The sequence below is a fragment of the Cryptotermes secundus genome, unplaced genomic scaffold (assembly GCF_002891405.2).
Source record: "Cryptotermes secundus unplaced genomic scaffold, Csec_1.0 scaffold356, whole genome shotgun sequence".
Classification (NCBI taxonomy): Eukaryota; Metazoa; Arthropoda; class Insecta; order Blattodea; family Kalotermitidae; genus Cryptotermes; species Cryptotermes secundus.
The window spans coordinates 5,413-24,189 of record NW_019739946.1 but is presented as its reverse complement, the minus strand read 5'-3'; the positions used below and the strand labels follow the sequence as shown (position 1 = coordinate 24,189).

Genomic DNA, 18,777 nt, shown 5'->3' with positions numbered 1-18,777 from the left:
AACATGGACATACAGAAACTTCCCGTTGAGTGGAGATCCAACAAAAAGGCTTTGATGACGTCACAGATCATGGAGGAATGGTTAATGGCCTTCAGTGGTGGAATGAAAATACAAAACCGGCATGTTTTGCTGTTCTTGGATAACGCAACATGCCACCCCCCCATATCGGACTTTCCAACGTGCGACTTGCTTGGTTCCCTCCAAACACCACTAGTGTTTCTCAACCAATGGATCAGGGCATCATTCGGAATGTTAAGGTCCACTATCGTAAATTATTAATGCAATCTTTTCTCGTCAATATAGATTCTACATCATCCACCTCTGAACTTGCAAGAACTGTCTCGGTTCCAGATGCAGTTATTTGGATAAGTCAAGCAGTAAAGAAGTTGTTACCAGAAACTGTGACAAAGTGTTTTGAAAAAGCAGGATTTTCTATGGTAAAAGTTTATTATTATTATTATAATAATAATAATAAACTTCTACCGTAGAAAATCCTGCATGGGGAAACCCACTCCCTCTAATAATAATAACAATAATTATTGTTATTATTATTAGAGGGAGTGGGTTTCCCCATGCACTTAGACCAGTTATTGGTCCATTGTGCGTCCCCCTTTAATTTCTACTGTCGCCATACCCTACCGGTACTGGTGCATGGTATCAGCCCCATTCAGCCAACGAGGTCGGCCATCGGTACCTGATATTTCCCCCATCTACCAGAGGCATTGGAAACTACTTGGACAGGAAATTGTTGCCTAATTTTGCTCAGAGGTCTCCTAGAGACATGAGGATCTTTTACGTTCCTCAAATCTACGACACGGGACCCACGGCTTAAAGTCCCTCCCAGAGGACTTTTTCCCTGAATTTTTCCGCCCTTAAAAATTCCACGACCTCCGCCGGGTTTGAACCCACGTACCTTGAGGCATGAGGTGGGAACGTTACCCCTAGACTATGGAGGCCGCTTACGGTACACTACACTCCTAGTGTAGAAAATGAGAATGACCAGAAGGACTTACAACATTGCATGAATGAAGCTGCTTTCAGTAACTGCAATGCTGAGGACGACATCAACATAGACAAAAATGTGCAAACAGAACCAGACACAATGGATATTGACGTATTATTTGAGAATTTTAGAGAAAATCGAAAAGGAATAGAGGAGGAGGAGGAGGAAGAGGAAGAAGAGGAAAATGACATTGTGATAGAAGAAGAAAAGTGTACAGTGAAGACTTATCAGGATGCTGCCAACAGTTTAAAGGTACTGCAGGAGTCTGCCATGCAATGGAATGATTCAGACATGCTTACTGTAATTTCTCAAGCTAAAGTGTTTGTGGAAAGTCAGGCAGCCAAGAGAGTAAACTGCGTGCAAAAAATTCTGCCAGAGTTCTGGTAAAATTATAAAAAGTGAGTACTGCATTTTTTCCCGTTCATGTAATGTTTGCATGTTTTCAATGATTATAGTGTGAATAAATTAATGAGCATGTTGTTTTGTTTTGTCTCAAATACGTTTATGTCCTGGTTTAGTTATTATAGTATTCCTTGATTAAATGGAAACCTGACTTCAGTGGAAATTTTTTCTGGCCCCTTGAGATTCCGTTTAAGACCGGTTTTACTGTATATATATATATACACCTATTTACAATTGTACATGTACATGTACTCCAAACAGTAGACATTGTGTATGTGAGGTTTGTATGTTGCTATGTGTTGAATTCTTTCCTTCAACCTCTTAAAAAAACCCTTTAGTGTAATAGATGTGGTCATCGTACCTTGTCAGTTGCTGCGCCTCCTCGTTGAGCAGGGTATTCCCAGTCCAAGTCAAATCCATCAAATCCATATTCTCCAACAAACTTAACAATATTGTTTACAAACGCAGCCCTTCGAGATGCATCATTCACCACCTAGAAACAATGTCACAGGAATTAGAAATGTTAACTCCTACAAACAGACTCTGGCTTCCAGTCCACTATGTATCAGCCTGGTGGTTACTATCCTTTGTACTGATTAGTATACTATATCATCTTGTTTGCAGAATGTTTTGTGCTGTATTAGACATTTTCTCATTTGTCAAAATGCTCTTAGAGAAAAATCAACTGCATCTTACCAAGGCACTAAGCACAGTGCTGTCAAGTACAATACATACAAAAATGGACTGCTTTCAGAATGTTTTGGAATGTGGATAACAGTGCTTACTTTCCACAACACAGGTTATTGCATTCAGTGTATGTTGATGTTTACAATATAACAATATCGTTGGTAATGATGAGGTTAAAAGAGGACGCCTTGTAGGAGCTGTGTAGGTCATAACCATTAGTGTTCTTCAAGTGGCTTTGGAGCCAAGAAACTAAAAAGCTAAAAGTTGCAAATGGCTATGTTGAGAACTTTCACATTGCAGATTTTATAGAAATGTTTTTGTGGAGAAAATAACTAATTACCTGGCATAATACAAACACTTCAACTGTGGACTGAATTTAAGAATTTGGCTGCCATGACCTTTTCCATATGAGAAGTTAGTAAGAACTGACAGCCCCCAACAGTTTATCATCATGTACACAAGTCCATGAATGGTAGTATGTGGTAATAATGTAAAGTATATAGTAATAGCTGATATCATTTTTCATTACTGTTGAGAGCAGGCTCAAAAATAAATTACACATTTAAATTCCTGCACCTTTTGAGTCATAAATTTGTATGTGTTAACCCAGTCTTCTGTTAATCTATGGTTCTACTCTGGATGTTGTAATTGGAAAATTGTCGTTATAATTTCTACCTTAAACAAACACTAAATCTGAAACTTCATTATCCCTTCTTGAGCTTTGTCTTCATAAGATTACAGGAATACCGTTGTCTTATTTCCATATCAGAAATCTAAAATGTGTCTGCACTTTCGTGGATACATTTCCTTTTTGTACTAGCATTACCATGGGGGCACGCGGTAGCATAGTTGGTTGAAGGGCTATGCTACAAGCTGGAAGGTTGCGGGTTCAAGTCCTGATGAGGTCTTTGGATTTTTTCAATTGACCTAATCCTTCCAGCCGCACTATGGCCCTGGAGTTCACTCAGCCTCTAACAGAAATGAGTACCAGGAATTAATTAAATAATTTTCCTGGGGAGTAAAGCGCAGCCGGCACATAGGGCTGACAACCTTACCGCCATCTTTGAGCCGATTGTCGAGATAGTGTGGGACCCTCAACGTCTCACAACCCTATGGGCCTTTCGGCCTGGTACAGGGATAGCTTTACTTTACTTTACTTTACTTACTTTACTAGCATTAACATACTGAGCACTATCCACTCCAATTCTCCTAGAGATCTCTCTCTGCACCTCATTAGTAAGCAGTACTATATGTTATAGCTTCACTGGTCAATACATATTTTTGTTGAAAGTCTCACATGTCTCCAGTCTGTGTTTATATATATTTTAGTACAAATTTATGGGTATTATTATAACTCATCTGTCACTTCCATCAAATGTCAAGGCCAAGAATGTGTGGAGCCAAACTTGCACTCCCCATATGCTTTCATGGTGTAGTGTTTAATTAAGCACAGGGACAACTTTGCCTTACTCTATATGTTCTGTTTATATTTGTTTACTATACTCTTTCCATCTTCCCACCTCACTTTTATGGCATCTGAACTCAGGAGTAAGGAAGTTAACTTTGACTATACTGAACTTTTACCGGAAGTATCTGTTAGAATCTTCCCCCTCCCTGAAAAATGCTGGGAGCTCTGCAATAAAGTGCATTACTATTCGCAATTATATGTATCAAGTGCTGCTCTGCCTTACTCATACTCTTTGGCCTTACAACAATTGGAAACAAGTGAAATGGTAGCATATTTTTCAGTCATGTGCTCGCTACTAATGTGCCAACTGCTGAGCATTAAAACACAATCCTAAATACATTGGAAACAGTTTACCGATGAGAAAGTGGAGGATCCTTCATTCCAGCCACCAATTGCAACCAAAGTCTTGAGTGAGGGATTCCTTTTCCTCAGATCATTAAAGTGAAGAAAACCACCTGTAAAATAATAAAACAATATTGCTAAGTTCCCATTAATAGATTAAGTATGAAAAATGCTTTCTGCCATTCAGTTCAGAATCTTTTATCCTCTTGTGTCCAATCAAAAATCCTGAAGATTAAATTTACAGAATTTCAGTAAACTCCCATTACCTGACATATATGGGGAATGGTGTATTCCGATAACTTGAATCTGGCAGTTACAGAAATCAAGTACAAAGTGAGAACTACATGATTTGCTTTAGTTCTTGCATGGCAGATTTCTAGGTGACACAATGGATTTATCGGTAAAAGATTTTACATACATATGACAGGTAGTGTTGTAAGTGGTGGGTGGGAGAACTATCACATAATGGATGAACATACACAAATTGCAAATTTGTTTTTGGATAAGTTTATATCAGTGGTAAATTTTCACTGTTTTGGAAGAGAATACTAGATATTCAGATGCCAGATAACTGTGAGTTTGCCACATATCATTTTGCCTGTTGGTATGTTTCTCACACTAAGAGAAGAGTATATAGTGTTTGAGAACAAAGGTCAGAAAAAATATTTTAATTTGTAAAAGATGATATTGTGATATGTATATATACCGACCGCCGCTTGTCGGCGAGGATAGTGCCAACTTTTGCGGATAGAGAGTGTCGCGTGGTCAGTGCAATGAATCCCCACGGCCGTTAATTTCGGTTTTCTAGACCGGAGCCGCTATTTCCTTTAAATAGCTCCTCAATTATCATCACGAGGCTGAGCAGACGCCGTTCCAGAAAAATCTGATAGCGCCGAGAATCGAACCCGGACCTCTGGAACTGTAGCCAGGAATGCTGGGCACTAGACCACAGAGGCAGTTGGTATAGTTCGCTTGCGGACTGAAATCACGGAGTTTGTTTGTTTTGTTTGAAATTGTGATATGTAAACCCATTCTCAGAGGAGCCAAAGCGCGCAGCAATAGGACATCTATTGCTAGGGAATGGATCAGTAAACATGCCTAAAACAGTACAGGACAATAGAAGATGTTTTCTGTGGAATCTGCCCCAAGGCCATTTAACAAGAATTTCCAAGGGAGCAGTGAGTTGTCAAGAATTTGGTTGAGTTCTGGAGATGACAGTCAAAGAAATGGCAAGAAATAAATTAGACTGTGCAAAGAAGATTTGATTTGAAGTTACAGTGAGATGATCGTAAATCCATTGCCAGGCCTGAGTATCCTAGTGTACGTGTAACTGAACTATAAAGTGCATAAATCAGCAATAGCGCTGTATTACCTGTAGTCCCAAGTCGTGAATGTATAGGGTGCAACAAATTCAATCATCTAATCCAAAACCCATCTTGTAAGACGTCCCTACACATGACAATATAATGAATGACTAAAGAATATTACATAATTAGAAGCTTCATAATTTGAACTGTTTTAATATGGCTGTGGTGATTAAGTCAAGAAGGATGAGGTGGGTTGGGCCTCTTCCATATATCAGAAAAATTAAAAATTGATCAATCAAAAATTTTAGTGAAAATAGTAGAATGGAAGAGACAGTTCGGGGGACAGTGGCATAGATTGGATGATAATATTAAAATTTACCTTAAAGAAATAGGTTGTGAAGGTATAGATTCGATTTAACTGGATTTAACTGAAGAATTCTTGTAAGTCTGATTCCATAGAAGCGATTAATTTTGTGACCAGCTAAGTAACTGCTTCTTTTAGGTATTATCTCAAACTTTTCCTTTAGGGCTTAGGACAACCACATAAACCCTCAGTCATTATACCCCATCTCTCTTCTGGGATTAGAACCCAGGGCATCCTGAATGTGAAGCATCAGTGCTACCCATTTGACACCATTCAGGACAGTAGCATTTTTGGGGAATTTCGTGTATCTTTGCCACATGATGTGCAACAAATCAAGCTGTATTTATATGTTTAACAGTCACAGTTTACTTAGTATTTTCAAACTACCATATAGTGTTTTTTTTTTTTTGCTCACATAAGAAAGTCTGTGACATATTATTCCCCCACCTTTCCCATTTAAGTTTATTAACTTAGTGGTGCTTCTTCACAACAGTGACATTTGGTGAAGAATATGAAAAACAAAGCTCCTCATTATGTAATTTTTCTGTCATATTCTGCTTCATATTAATTTATTCTAATGGTCAGCCAGTATTGCCATGGCAATTTTATAAATAAACGGGTTATTAATATACTTGCCTGTAGGCTATTTCTTTTGGTCATTTGTATGACTCTTTCATCAGGAGAAATCAACTTTTATATTCCTGAGTTTCATCAATACTTACAATCAATAGCCTACCTTAGGAAACTTTATTAAAAAACATAACAAACAACAACCCTTCACATTACCTAATGAAGATATATGAGACAGGCTGCAAATTACAAGTATGATGATTAATGACAAACTGACAATTTACTGATAATTTTATCAGTAAATTAGAATTTGCATGTATTGCACAATGCAGGTAGATGAGATTTCATATGTGGTCCAAGGGAAGAATTTATACAAAGTGAACCTCAGAATTGTCTTCAGAATATCCTTTTGGAGGAAGATAAATGTGGCATAGCTGTCCTTACAAATAAATCACATTTGTTAGTATCATTTTTCAAGACTATGTAACCAGACTTGGCACCTGATTTAAGGTGCTAGGAACTTAGGTAATTTGTGAGATTTGTGAGAAGTCTCAAGATTATGGTCTGGTATGTGATGTTAATAGAGCTTGTTACAGAGCTACCTACAAAACATTGGTACCTACGAGGGTTGTACTGAAAGTCATGAGTAACAGTTTTTTGTAAAGTAACATGCTTTATTATTGACAAAACAAATACACCACCTCAATCTACAGACCTTTCTTTATTTTTCCACATAATCACCACTTCTTTGTACACATTTCTCCCAGCGTTCTGGGAGTTTGAAAATTCCCCTTCTGTAAAATTCTGTTCCAGCCATCTGAAGACACTGACGCACTGCTTTCTGAATTGCCTCCCTTGTCTCAAAACGTTGTCCATGCAGCTGATCCTTCACAAATCCAAAAAGATAGTAGTCAGTGGGTGCCAGATCAGGGCTATAGGAGGGGTGTGGAAAAATTTCCCATCCCATCTTTGCAATTGCTTCCACTGTGAGGCGAGCAGGATGGGGGCGAGCGTTGTCATTCAGGATGATGATGTTTCGTCTCAGACGTTTATCATGCAATGCACGACGGAGCTTGTGCAGCATCTGGACATAACGAGCAACATTGATGGTTTGCCCAGGTTCCAAGAAATCAGCCGGAATAAACCCCTCTGCATCCCAGAAGACTGTCCCCATCACCTTTGCAGCTGATGGCACTGTCTTTGCCTTCTTTTTTGATGTAGAATGCAAATGGTGCCATTCCATACTCTGCCGTTTCGTTTCAGGCTTGAAATGGTGAAACCAGCTTTCATCACCTGTCACAATACAGAGCAAAAATCATCGCCTTCGTGTCGATATCTCTGCAGCAGTTCTGAGGTGATGGCTTTTCACTGACCTTTGTGGTCTTCGGTCAGTAACCGCGGGACCTAATGAGCACAAACTTTCCTATAGCCCAAGCTTTCAATCATCTCCTGTACTGCACTGTGCCCTATTCCAAGTTTTCGCGCTATTGTGTCCACAGTCACACGCCTGTCATCTTGAATGATCTCATCCACTCTTTCCTTGTTGCGTTCAGTTGAGTCTGTTCGAGGATGATCGCTCCGAGACTCATCTTCGAACACTGCTCACGCCCATGTACACACTTCCATAAGCATGCTGAAGTCTCTGGTGAATTTCTGCAGCAGAGATTTCCTCTTTCACAAGAAATTCAATGACAGCACGCTGGCGAGACGACATATGGTTGTCGGCCATTTTGTTAGGAGTGATACTGGTCACGTGATGCAAGCTATTGACGTCACAATAAACTCAAGGTTAACACAAAAGCTGGTTCCACCTACCACCATACTCTCTTTTGTCTGCTGTTCCCAGGTTGCATGCAAAAAAAAAGTTGCTTATGACTTGCGGTACAACCTACGTATCTACAAAATGATATGGCATCACATCTCAAAGGACCGTTTCAAGTTATTTGTTTTTATTATGCAGATTCAGGAGAATTATTCAGAAATTTCTACTAAATATACACTCTTTTCATTCATTCATTCATTCATTATCGGAGGGGGTGGGTTTCCCCAGGCACTGCGACCAGTTGTTGATCTGTTGTACATTCCCCTTTGATATTCTACAGTCGCCATACCCTTCCGATACTGGTGCTTGCTATCAGCCCTGTTCAGCCCCTCTACTGGAAGTGGTACCCGATACTTTCCCCATCTATTGGAGGCATTGGAAACTACTTGGGCAGGAAACTTTTTACCTAATTTTGCTCAGAGGTCTCCTAGAGACATGAGGATCTTTTATGTGCCGTAAATCTACGACACGGGACCCATGGCTTAAAGTCCCTCCCAGAGGACTTGTTCCCTGAATTTTTCTGCCCTTAAAAATTCCACAACCTCCGCCGGGTTTGAACCCACGTACCTTGAGTCATGATGTGGGAACATTACCCCTAGATTACGGAGGCCGCTTTACACTCTTTACATGCTTTTATATATATGCCACTTTGAAGATATGTTGGTTATGCATTTTTCTACTTACCCCTCTCAATTTCATTCCAATTATCCAGAATTCTGATGTCTCCTTGAAGCCCAATGCCTACAAAGGTGTAGATAATGTGAGTGCAGAGATTAGGATCAATAAAATCGATCCTGAAATTTCCATCTCCAGGACGATAAACTGACCAGCTCCCATAGTAACAGACCACTTTCCCTACAATAATGAATTTCACATTACATAATGCTTCTGAGAGTGGCAGCGTTATATGAAGTAATCACTGTGGAACAATCACATATACAGTATGTATATATTATTATTATTATTATTATTATTATTATTATTATTATTATTATTATTATTAACATAGTAAAACCAACTAAAAGGGAACCTGCATTTATTTGAAAATATCTTGCTCTTTGTGAATGCAGAGTGAAACCCAATATAAAATTACTCCAGTAAGTGGAAAGTTTTTGATGTGGAAGTAGAAAAAGTAAACAAGAATTAGTGGACAGAAACTTGTCTTAATGTATATTGCACTCCTTTCATGTAATACATAATTTTGTTCTTTACTGTGTTGCATGGAGGGGCAAGCGGTAACATAGTTGGTTGAGGCACTATGCTACAAGCCAGTAGATCGTGGGTTCAGATCTCGATGAGGTCATTGGATTTTTTAATTTACCTACTACTCCTAGCTGCACTATGGCCCTGAGGTCAGCTCAGCCTCTAACAGAAATGAATACCAGGGGTATACCTGGGGGTAAAGGGCAGCCAGCTCATAAGGCTGACAACCCCATTGCCATGTGGGAACCTTGACATCTCACAACGTGTTACAGGGATAGCTTTACCTTTTTACACTTTCTGTGTTGCATGAAATTCATGTGAGAAGGAACATTTGTGCCACAAATGGGAAGGACTTAAACCTGAATATCAATAAAATATATGCAGAAAAATATGTTAGCATATTACTGTAGCAGTGTAGTGTACATATATATCACATATTTCTGACTTTAATAATTACTGCAGCAGTAGACAGCATTATGTATGTATATACTGTGCAGTATTTGTTTGTGTAAAAGCAGATACCTTGCTAAATGGAAATCTGTCTGAAAACGTTCCTTGGTGTTCTGTCATACACAGACTTTACTTTATTTGGTTACTTCCTGAAGTTACTAGCGTAGGGTGTTTGATACAATTAGTAGAGTTTGGACTGTTAAAGACTCACAGCCATTTCAAGCTAGTTGCATATAACATTTGAAATAACAATATCTGTTTTTCCTTCTGTTTTAACCCAGTAACTGACTAATCTTGGTTTATATGCAAGTTTATGCAGAAATCAGATAGTTTGAACATACTGTATTTCAGTGTTAATAAAATGCTGGAGGCTGGATTGAAATTGTTTTCTGGTCAGACCAGGCCTGTAGGCCAGGTTTTGCCACCCCTGGTATTTGTCTCCATGTCCATCTATCAAGATAGTGGAATGCTGTCCCAGAGTTGATTCATATTTGTATTCTTCCTCATGTATACCTTAGCCTTAATTGTACCCCACAGCCAAGTATATGTCATTGTCAGATCCAGAGACTATGGTGGCCACTGTGGAAACCACATTTCCAGTCTTTCTACTGAGAAAATTCTTCATAAAGATAAAGTGCAAATTCCTCCTTGTGCATGAAGCATAAGTCTTGAAAGTTGTCAGCGTGTAATTACAAGTCAGGTACCACATACTCTTGCAGCAGTTTTAGAATCATTCTGTCAAAAAAAATAGTTACCTAAGCCAACAAACGAGGAACTAGCAACCCGCATAGATACTCCAGACCAATTCAATGGTATTGTGGAGATTAGTAACATCTCAATAAACACAGTTGTCGCCACTCAGTCTGAAATTCACCTCATCAGACCATATTATTAGCATTAGAATATCAAAATACTCATTTAGGAAGATTTCATGAAGTGCAGCATCTAATCTATATCATCTTTTATGATTCCAGTAACCAACCTTGAAATACATATATCATTCAAGTTCAGATCAAGGTGGAACTGCTGATCATATTATTATGTGTCCTTTGAATGTAGTGAATGGATGCAAGGAAGGTTGTGTTTTTCCGTCTCTTTGTATGTTTTTGTGCAGACTTTTCCATGAATAGTGACAAAATTTGGTATTAAGAGTTGTCAGATAACTTTAATTCTGATTCATATCTGTCATATATAGCACCTGAAAATTTAACAGATTTTACTAGTTTTAAAGTATAACAACACAGTGTGGCCTGAACAACTGGACAATGACACTAAACAGTCCTATTCTTCAAACAATGAAATCACGATGTGGAATACATTCATCTTCCTTTAAAGAGAAGAAGTATAAAGGACATGAACCAAATTAGTTCTAGATTTTAAAAAAAAAGGTTTTTAAACAGTACTATATAAATAGACTACTTATAATAAGAGAAGAAGTATAAAGGACATGAACCAAATTAGTTCTAGATTTAAAAAAAAAAAAGTTTTTTAAACAGTAGTATGTAAATAGACTAATTATAATAATTTATAAATATTCTAACAAATTCATGCACATCATAGTAATTGTTAAAGGATATTTTATATCTATGACATTGTAAATGTAGTTTCTGTATATAATGATAATGACGTATGACATTGCAATGGTAGTTTCTGTATGTATTGATAATATCCTTCTGAAGATAGTTGATCTGACCAAACCATGTAAAGGATGAAAGATTAAAAAACACAACATTTATCAATCACAGTGGATGACGTTAATAATCTTCTATACTATTTATAGTGTGACAGACCAGGATGAACCAAGTGAAATGTACAACTTTTTTATTACAACCGCCACAACACAACTAATTGTTGTTTACATTCCCTACAGAACCGACAATACTTTGTAAGATGAGGCACTGACTAAATAATTAACATTAATATTACTACATCTACATCACAAGCCTCCAATACATATTTTATATATACACAAAATATAGAATATTCCAATTTGTCCGTGGGAACGCAACAAAATTATAAAACCAACGACTGACTCGATGATGTAAGACATCAATTGAAGAATTTTATTTTTGTTTTATATAATCTAATTTATTGTATTTTTACGTCAAGTATTTTATGCAATTAATAATATTGTATCCAATTTACTAGTACTGCAGTTCAGTGGTGTATATATGTTAACCATGTATTTGCCTGATGATGGCTATTAATAGCCGAAACATGTAGCAGAGCCAAAACTAGGCACTGATCATGATATTAGTTGTGTTGTGATGGTTGTAATAAAGAAGTTGTATATTATAACACTACAGGATGCATGAAATGAAAATTACAAGTGAAATTTACTGATTTTCTTAAAAAAAAAAGAAAGGAAGAGGCTCATCATTCAAACAGAATATAGCTCCTATAAGATCTACAAAGTTTATTTGTTACATTATTCTTTCATGATATCTGTAGTATCATCAGTTATTTATATTTACTGGCTGACATTATGAAGCTTACTTTCGGCAGCAGCATGGGAAGCGTGATTAAGAACCGTGATGGCAGCTCCAAGAATTAGCAACCAGGACTTCATTTTGGCAGCCTGCAATATAAACAAAATATTGTAATAACGTTTCTGTTACCTTCTATACATATCATGTCTCATACTTAATAATTTTTTGTTAAGGATGTTATTATAATTTGCCATCTTGATGCTTGTAAAACTGGACAATTTGGCTGAAGTATTAATGCTCCTCATTTGTAATTGCAAGGTGCTCGATTGGCCTTGGCCAAACACTATTTACCCTGACAAAGGTTTTTCACGTTTTCTCTCAGGCCTGTGAGGCTAATGTCAGTGTAGTGCCTCAAATTAGATCACAACCACTTCCTTCAGCATTGTTTCCAGTTTACTAATCATCCTACTTGTATCATTGAATTGTCTGACCTACAGATATCATCATTCAATAAACTATGCACTAAGAAAATTAACTCTGCATATGGTAATTAAACGTAATTGATACTGTATGTAACTGCAATATTGAATACATCAACAGGAAGATAACTCGCTACAGGCTGAATGATCAGGCGAGACTTCTGGAAGGGGCAGGATTTTTCTCTTGACACCATATCCATACCAATCTCGAGCCTACCAAGCCACTTGTACAGTATGTGCCAGCATGTCTTTTCTAGGGAGTACAGTGACTTAAGCCCAAAACTGACCACTCACCTCCATTTGGCATCAAAGGTCAGAATGCATGGAGCTTTACCTCCACTCTCTCAATACATTCTTAGCATTATCCACAAGATAAGCTTTAACCTTCCTTTTCTTTACATTTTATCTAGCAGAAATGTCAGTTTCAGTAGTTCCATGTTTATTTGTACAATTTATGTAAGACAGTAAGATTTGAGGTTTTCATGGTGGTGACTATGAAGAAAGCAGTCTTCTGGGATGTAGCGCCATGTACATGTGGTGTTAACCGACGTTTCGGAGGAACGTATAACCTAAAATCCCCCAGGACATGATGCCAGATCCACAAGGCCACACAGTCCATGACCGACTTGCATAGCAACCCCCCAGCCTTTCTCCCCAATATCCTATACCTGCTCTAACCTTGCTTCTGCTCCCCAGACCCTTTCCCTCTCCCTCTCCACTGATTTCCCATGTAGACCTGTCCCTTCCCTTCTAGCTGAGTTTATTTCCGCCATTAGTCTGCTCGCACCTGCTCTCACTGTTTCTTCACTTGTGGATTTTCTTATTTTACCTTCTACCCTGAAGATGGAGGCGATACATTCCTCCGAAACATCGGTTAACACCACATCTACATGGTGCTACATCCCAGAAGACTGCTTTCTTTATGTAAGACAGGTTTACATGTGCTGTATCTTAGACACACAGACAAGAAGAAAAAGTTTTGAATACTTTCAGATTAGAGCTGATTTAGTAACATATGAATATAAATTAAGTATTTCTAGAGCTGCACATACTGTATTACTACATATAATATCTAGTGCAAATTACAAAGTCTCTCTTAACAAAAGTTTAAGAGACCTGCACTTTTACAGTAGAAAACAACTTACCTGGATAGACGTGTTTCATGAAAATACTCAGCACGTTTGAGGTAAATCTTTTTTACACAGCCTCCTTAAATACTCTCTTTACATATGACAACAGGGCTTAACATGTTATGAACATTTGCTAATGTATCTTCTGTAAACATAGATAACGGAGGTTCTCTTGGAAGAATAAGGCATTCTTACTCCTGTATATGACTCAAGTATAAAACACTTCTAGCTAAGGTATATGGTAAATTTGTCTATGTGCTTAATCAAGCATGTGTGAGGGAATGGAGATACAGATATAACCATGTGTTCATAACCTTGGCAGTAGAAGGGGTTTAGCAGTCAGCTTTACACTCCAGTGACTTCTTTTACAGTATCCACCATATAAGAGGCTGGTTGGACCCCAGATTTACTCTGGATGTGATGGTAATGGAAAACATTCCTACCTTTGCTAGGAATGAAACGTGTTATCCAGCTGTAGCCAGTTGCTATACTGATTTGGCTGTTCTGACTCATACATTTCCATCTAAAAGTATTTGAATGTGCAAATATAAACTTCATATTTACACTAGTTGTAACAGCATTCTGGACCTTCATATCTCACAAAGAAGAATGCTTAGCGTAATGCTCTGGTAAACATTGTATCTGGGAAAAGGGATTGTAATATCCATTGGATAGGAGGCAGATTCTACTACAGATAACATTCACATGGTGGCAAAGACAGAATTTCCTACTGATCAAAACCTGGTCTGCCAAAACATCAACAGTTCCATTACCTTCTTATCCTGTGTCGTTATGTCTTGAAAGTTTTATACTAACAAACAGAAATTTTACTGGTATTGTTGTGTACTATCTGAAGGAAGTACATAAAATGAAAGTATTATGCGAAAGTCATGTTCTTATTTCATCTGCCAAACTATTCATCTGATTTTGAAGGAGTTTGGTACTGGGATGTCAATACTAAAAGTTGTGAGGAATATTTAATTTTTGTTTGTATGAGTTTAAAATAATCCCTACTGCACATAAGGCTCTAATCAAATTATCACTTTTCTAAAAAAATAATCATGCTACAAAACATTAGTACAGTAAATCCTCACTAATCTGGATTAATTTGAAGGTCATCCGAATTAAGCAATAATCTGGATGAGTGAAGCGAACGGTAGCCCTGAGAGACAAAAAGATCTTAGAACTCAAATAAATGGAAAATTTTATGATATAAGTAGCGCTGATGGAAATAAATAAATAAAAAGATATCACTGTCAAACCTTTACTTAAAAACTATGAAAAGACAATATATTCATTCCTCTATAGAGGACATAGAAGTTGTACATGTTTTTTAATATAATACATAATGCATGTTTGAAGAAACTCTCAAGTTTTGTCTGGACAGACAAGTGACTCATCTGCCTTTCTAAATGCCATATGTCTTTTAATGTATGTACTCAACTGTGGACACAACTACAGATCACATCTTTTGCATTCGTCAGATATTGGAGAAAAAATGGGTGTATGATGAGACAGTACATCAGCTATTCATAGACTTCAAGAAAGCTTATGATTCAGTTAGGAGGGAAGAATTGTACAACAATCTAATAGAGTTTGGGATACCCATGAAACTAGTTAGGTTGATTAAAATGTGTCCAATGTCCAAAAACATAAAAATTAGAATATACAAAATATAATTTTGTCTGTGGTTCTGTATGGGTGTGAAACTTTGTCTCTGACATTAAGGGAGGAACATAGACTGAGGGTGTTTGAGAATAGGGTGTTGAGGAAAATATTTGGACCGAAGAGGGATGAAGTGACAGAAAGTTGGAGAAAACTGCATGATGAGGAGTTTCGTAACTTGTACTCTTCTCCAAGTATAATTAGAATGATCAAGTCAAGGAGGATGAGGTGGGCAGGTCATGTAGCTCGAATGGGGGAGACGAGGAATGCGTATAGGGTATTGGTGGGAAAGCCAGAAGGAAAGAGACCATTGGGAAGACCAAGGCGTAGGTGGGTTGACAATATTAAAATGGATCCTAGAGAGATAGGAAGGGATGCTATGGATTGGATTGATCTGGCTCAGGATAGGGACCAGTGAAGGGCTCTTATGAACATGGTAATGAACCTTCAGGTTCTATAAAATGCTGGGAAATTCTTGAGTAGCTGCAGAATTGGCGGCTCCTCAAGAAGGGCTCAGCTGCATGAGTAAGTAAATAAGTACTCAACTGTGGACAGCATTTTTCATATTTTGATCCACATTATCAAGGGTTTACTGTATAAAACATCAACATGTATATTTTATGAAATATAAGAAAAACAATTTTTGACTGTGCTGCAAAATGTGTGGTGTGATTAGCTTTGCTACAGTACAATAAATGAACTTCAAGGGCTACTGAGTAGGTTTATCCTTCCCTACCCATCTGAAGATGGAGACAGATCCAGTCTCCGAAACGTCGTTGTCTTTTGTCTTTTACATACCGAACGATGGATGAAGTCCAAAACATTCCAAAGGAGGTACATATGTTTCCAGTTAAACAACTGAGAACAACAACAATGAAAGTTGTTAGAGTATCACAACAATATGATGAAGCCAGTGACTGCTGCTACTACCACTACTACTACTACTACTACTACTACTACTACTACTACTCTACTACTACTACTGCTACTACTACTACTACTACTACTACTGCTGCTGCTGCTGTTGCCTAATTATCCTTTCTCATGTTCTGGCGGAGAGAGGAGTTAAGCCAGAGCCTAATATCAGTGATGGAAGTGGAGATACTATACTGTTCACCACAAAAACATTTGCTGCATGACACATGCAGAAATGTAGCAGTTGAAGTTCTTATTTTGTTGCATCCTTATAAATTAATATTTTATTATATATTTATTGTGGTTTATTTTGACAGCTGACACAGCCACTTTAAGAATGGAAGTGCAATGAAGTAAGTTATTTTGTCAGCATCAATAGTATTGTTAATGCTTTAGATAGAATTATCTCTCTCAGTCACCCTTGTCATCACATACCAGAATACCCCACAGACCTGAAAGTACAATAACTGGCCAGTGCTACTATTTTTCTTCTTCCTTGCAATGTTCAGGTCCATTAGACCCATTCCTAGGTACAGATCACAAATTAAATTTTCTGAATAGTTTGTGTAGCCCTGGAATGGCACTATTATCAAATGGCTAAAATCCATTGTTAGTATACTCTAATAATTTCTTCCTTTTATTTGAAGGCTAAAATAAATTTTTGTCTTTGTATATTTGTATATTTCATGCTGTAAATCTCTCTGTTTTAGTGCACATTCACATACCCAAAATTTTGATCTTGTCTCATTATTTAGTAGTAGTAACTTCTAAATGTGTTTACTGAAAATCATGTAATTTAAAGGGAAATAACGTAGCTAAAGCATGATGAAATTAGAGAGATCCGTTATATGTTTACCATACTAGCAGTTCTGCGAAATCATCAGCAAATATTAAAACAGGTTGTTTAATGTGATTAACTTCATATTGTAACATTTGATTGTAGTATTGTGTTTTCAAGGTTATCATTATTTCACTTTTGTTTCATGTACCTGTCAGCTTTGTTTTTAATCTTTTGAATCATGCATATTGTAATCCCAGGCTGTGGGACGATGTAGGACCAGTATCTTCAGGTACTTGAATGTTACAGAAACATTACATTTAATTTAGAATAGATTTTTGTACATGATATTGCTACATATTGTAGATCAGGGCATGAATTATTCCAGATTCACCTCACAGAACTAAACATCTGATACCTCATTTTTGGAAAGGAAATAATTACCCTTTTCCATTATTAAAATTACTTAATAACTTTACATTCTCAGCACTAAATAAAATAAAATCAATTTTATGCATTGCCATGGGAAATGTCTACTAAGTATGCTGTCCAAAAGCCTGGACTGACAAAGGCCTTGTATATATGTATTGCACATAAGATTAAATAATAACTGTAAACTTGTAAATAATTGTACACACTGACAGTGGACTAATACTATCAACTATGACTGACAAATGACAGACCCAACCTCTTGTCAGAGAGGGCACCACACATGGACAGGACAGTAACTTTCAAGCAAGAAGAAACGTCTAGTTAGTTATTGGAGAGGGTGGGTTTCCCCATGCACTTAGACCTGTAGTGCCACTGTGCTTCCCTCTATGATTTCTACCAGTCTCTATATCCTACCGGTATTGGTGCTTACCATCTGTCCCGCCCAGCCAGCGAGACCGGCTCTACTAGCTGAGAGGTATCTATAATGCTTCCCCCATCTACCAGAGGTATTAGTGACTGCTGTTGGGCGGGAAACGTCCGCAATTTTGGCTCAGTGACCTCCTTTGGAGGTATGAGGTTCTTTTACGTGCCGTAAAGCTACGACACGGGACCCATGGCTTAAAGTCCCTCCCGGAGGACTTGTTCCCTGAATTTTTCCGCCCTTAAAAATTCGATGACCTCCGCCGAGTACTTGAACCCGCATACCACGAGTCATGAGGTGGGAACGTTACCTCTAGACTACGGAGGCCGCTAAGAAACGTCTTAAGTAGATACTATAGGGCCTAGTCATGAGTCCCAGCCGGGGCTTGACACCAAGACAGACAGACTGACTGACCGTCAGTCGCAATGTGATTCTGACTCTGACTCTTATGCTTGCATATCACAACTACGATTGTACCGCCAGCCTCGCCATCACTAGCACCAGCTAGCCCACTACTGCAAGAGCTTCACCCGGCATCCTGCAGGCGCGCCGACTCGCAGTCCAGGGCTGCTGCAAGGAAAAATGCCGACACTAGCACTTGCTATCCCACTGTGACAAGAGCTTCACCCAGCATCCAGCAGGTTGTCCCTTCAAGTACTGATATCCCACAAATGTTTTGAAAGGAGTTGCTGCCTCTGTCTTCAGAGTAGGAAGACTTATCACTGCCATGAGAATCTAAAGTCCCCATCAGTTTGAACGCTTTTATTCTAAACTGTAAAGATTTCGTTGGAAACACTGTTTGAAGTCTAGCAGCCTTCCACAAGATAACTGATGTGTCAATTTAAACAATTTCCCAGGACAGGTATAGCAGGGTGATTCACGAAGTTTTACCCCCACTTAGGGAGGGCAT

The 18,777-nt window shown here is 38.0% G+C and overlaps 1 protein-coding gene across 2 annotated transcripts in view; it reads right to left on the bottom strand.

Moving 5' to 3' along the window:
* The window catches only part of LOC111872087 (chitinase-3-like protein 1), a 40,570-nt gene extending 22,196 nt beyond the window's left edge, over nt 1-18,374 (bottom strand). Inside the window, exons 1-5 of one of the 2 annotated variants that reach the window (XM_033754526.1) lie at nt 18,345-18,374; nt 12,115-12,196; nt 8,650-8,820; nt 3,915-4,015; nt 1,767-1,898 (exon numbers count right to left, since the gene is read on the bottom strand). In XM_033754526.1, the coding sequence (XP_033610417.1) occupies nt 1,767-1,898; nt 3,915-4,015; nt 8,650-8,820; nt 12,115-12,196; nt 18,345-18,359 (501 nt within the window). In that variant the 5' untranslated portion in view covers nt 18,360-18,374. Of the gene's footprint in view, nt 1-1,766; nt 1,899-3,914; nt 4,016-8,649; nt 8,821-12,114; nt 12,197-13,671; nt 13,745-18,344 lie in introns of those variants that run through there. The other variant, XM_023865634.2, reaches the window with a different exon arrangement.
* Nucleotides 18,375-18,777: the final 403 nt, after the last annotated feature.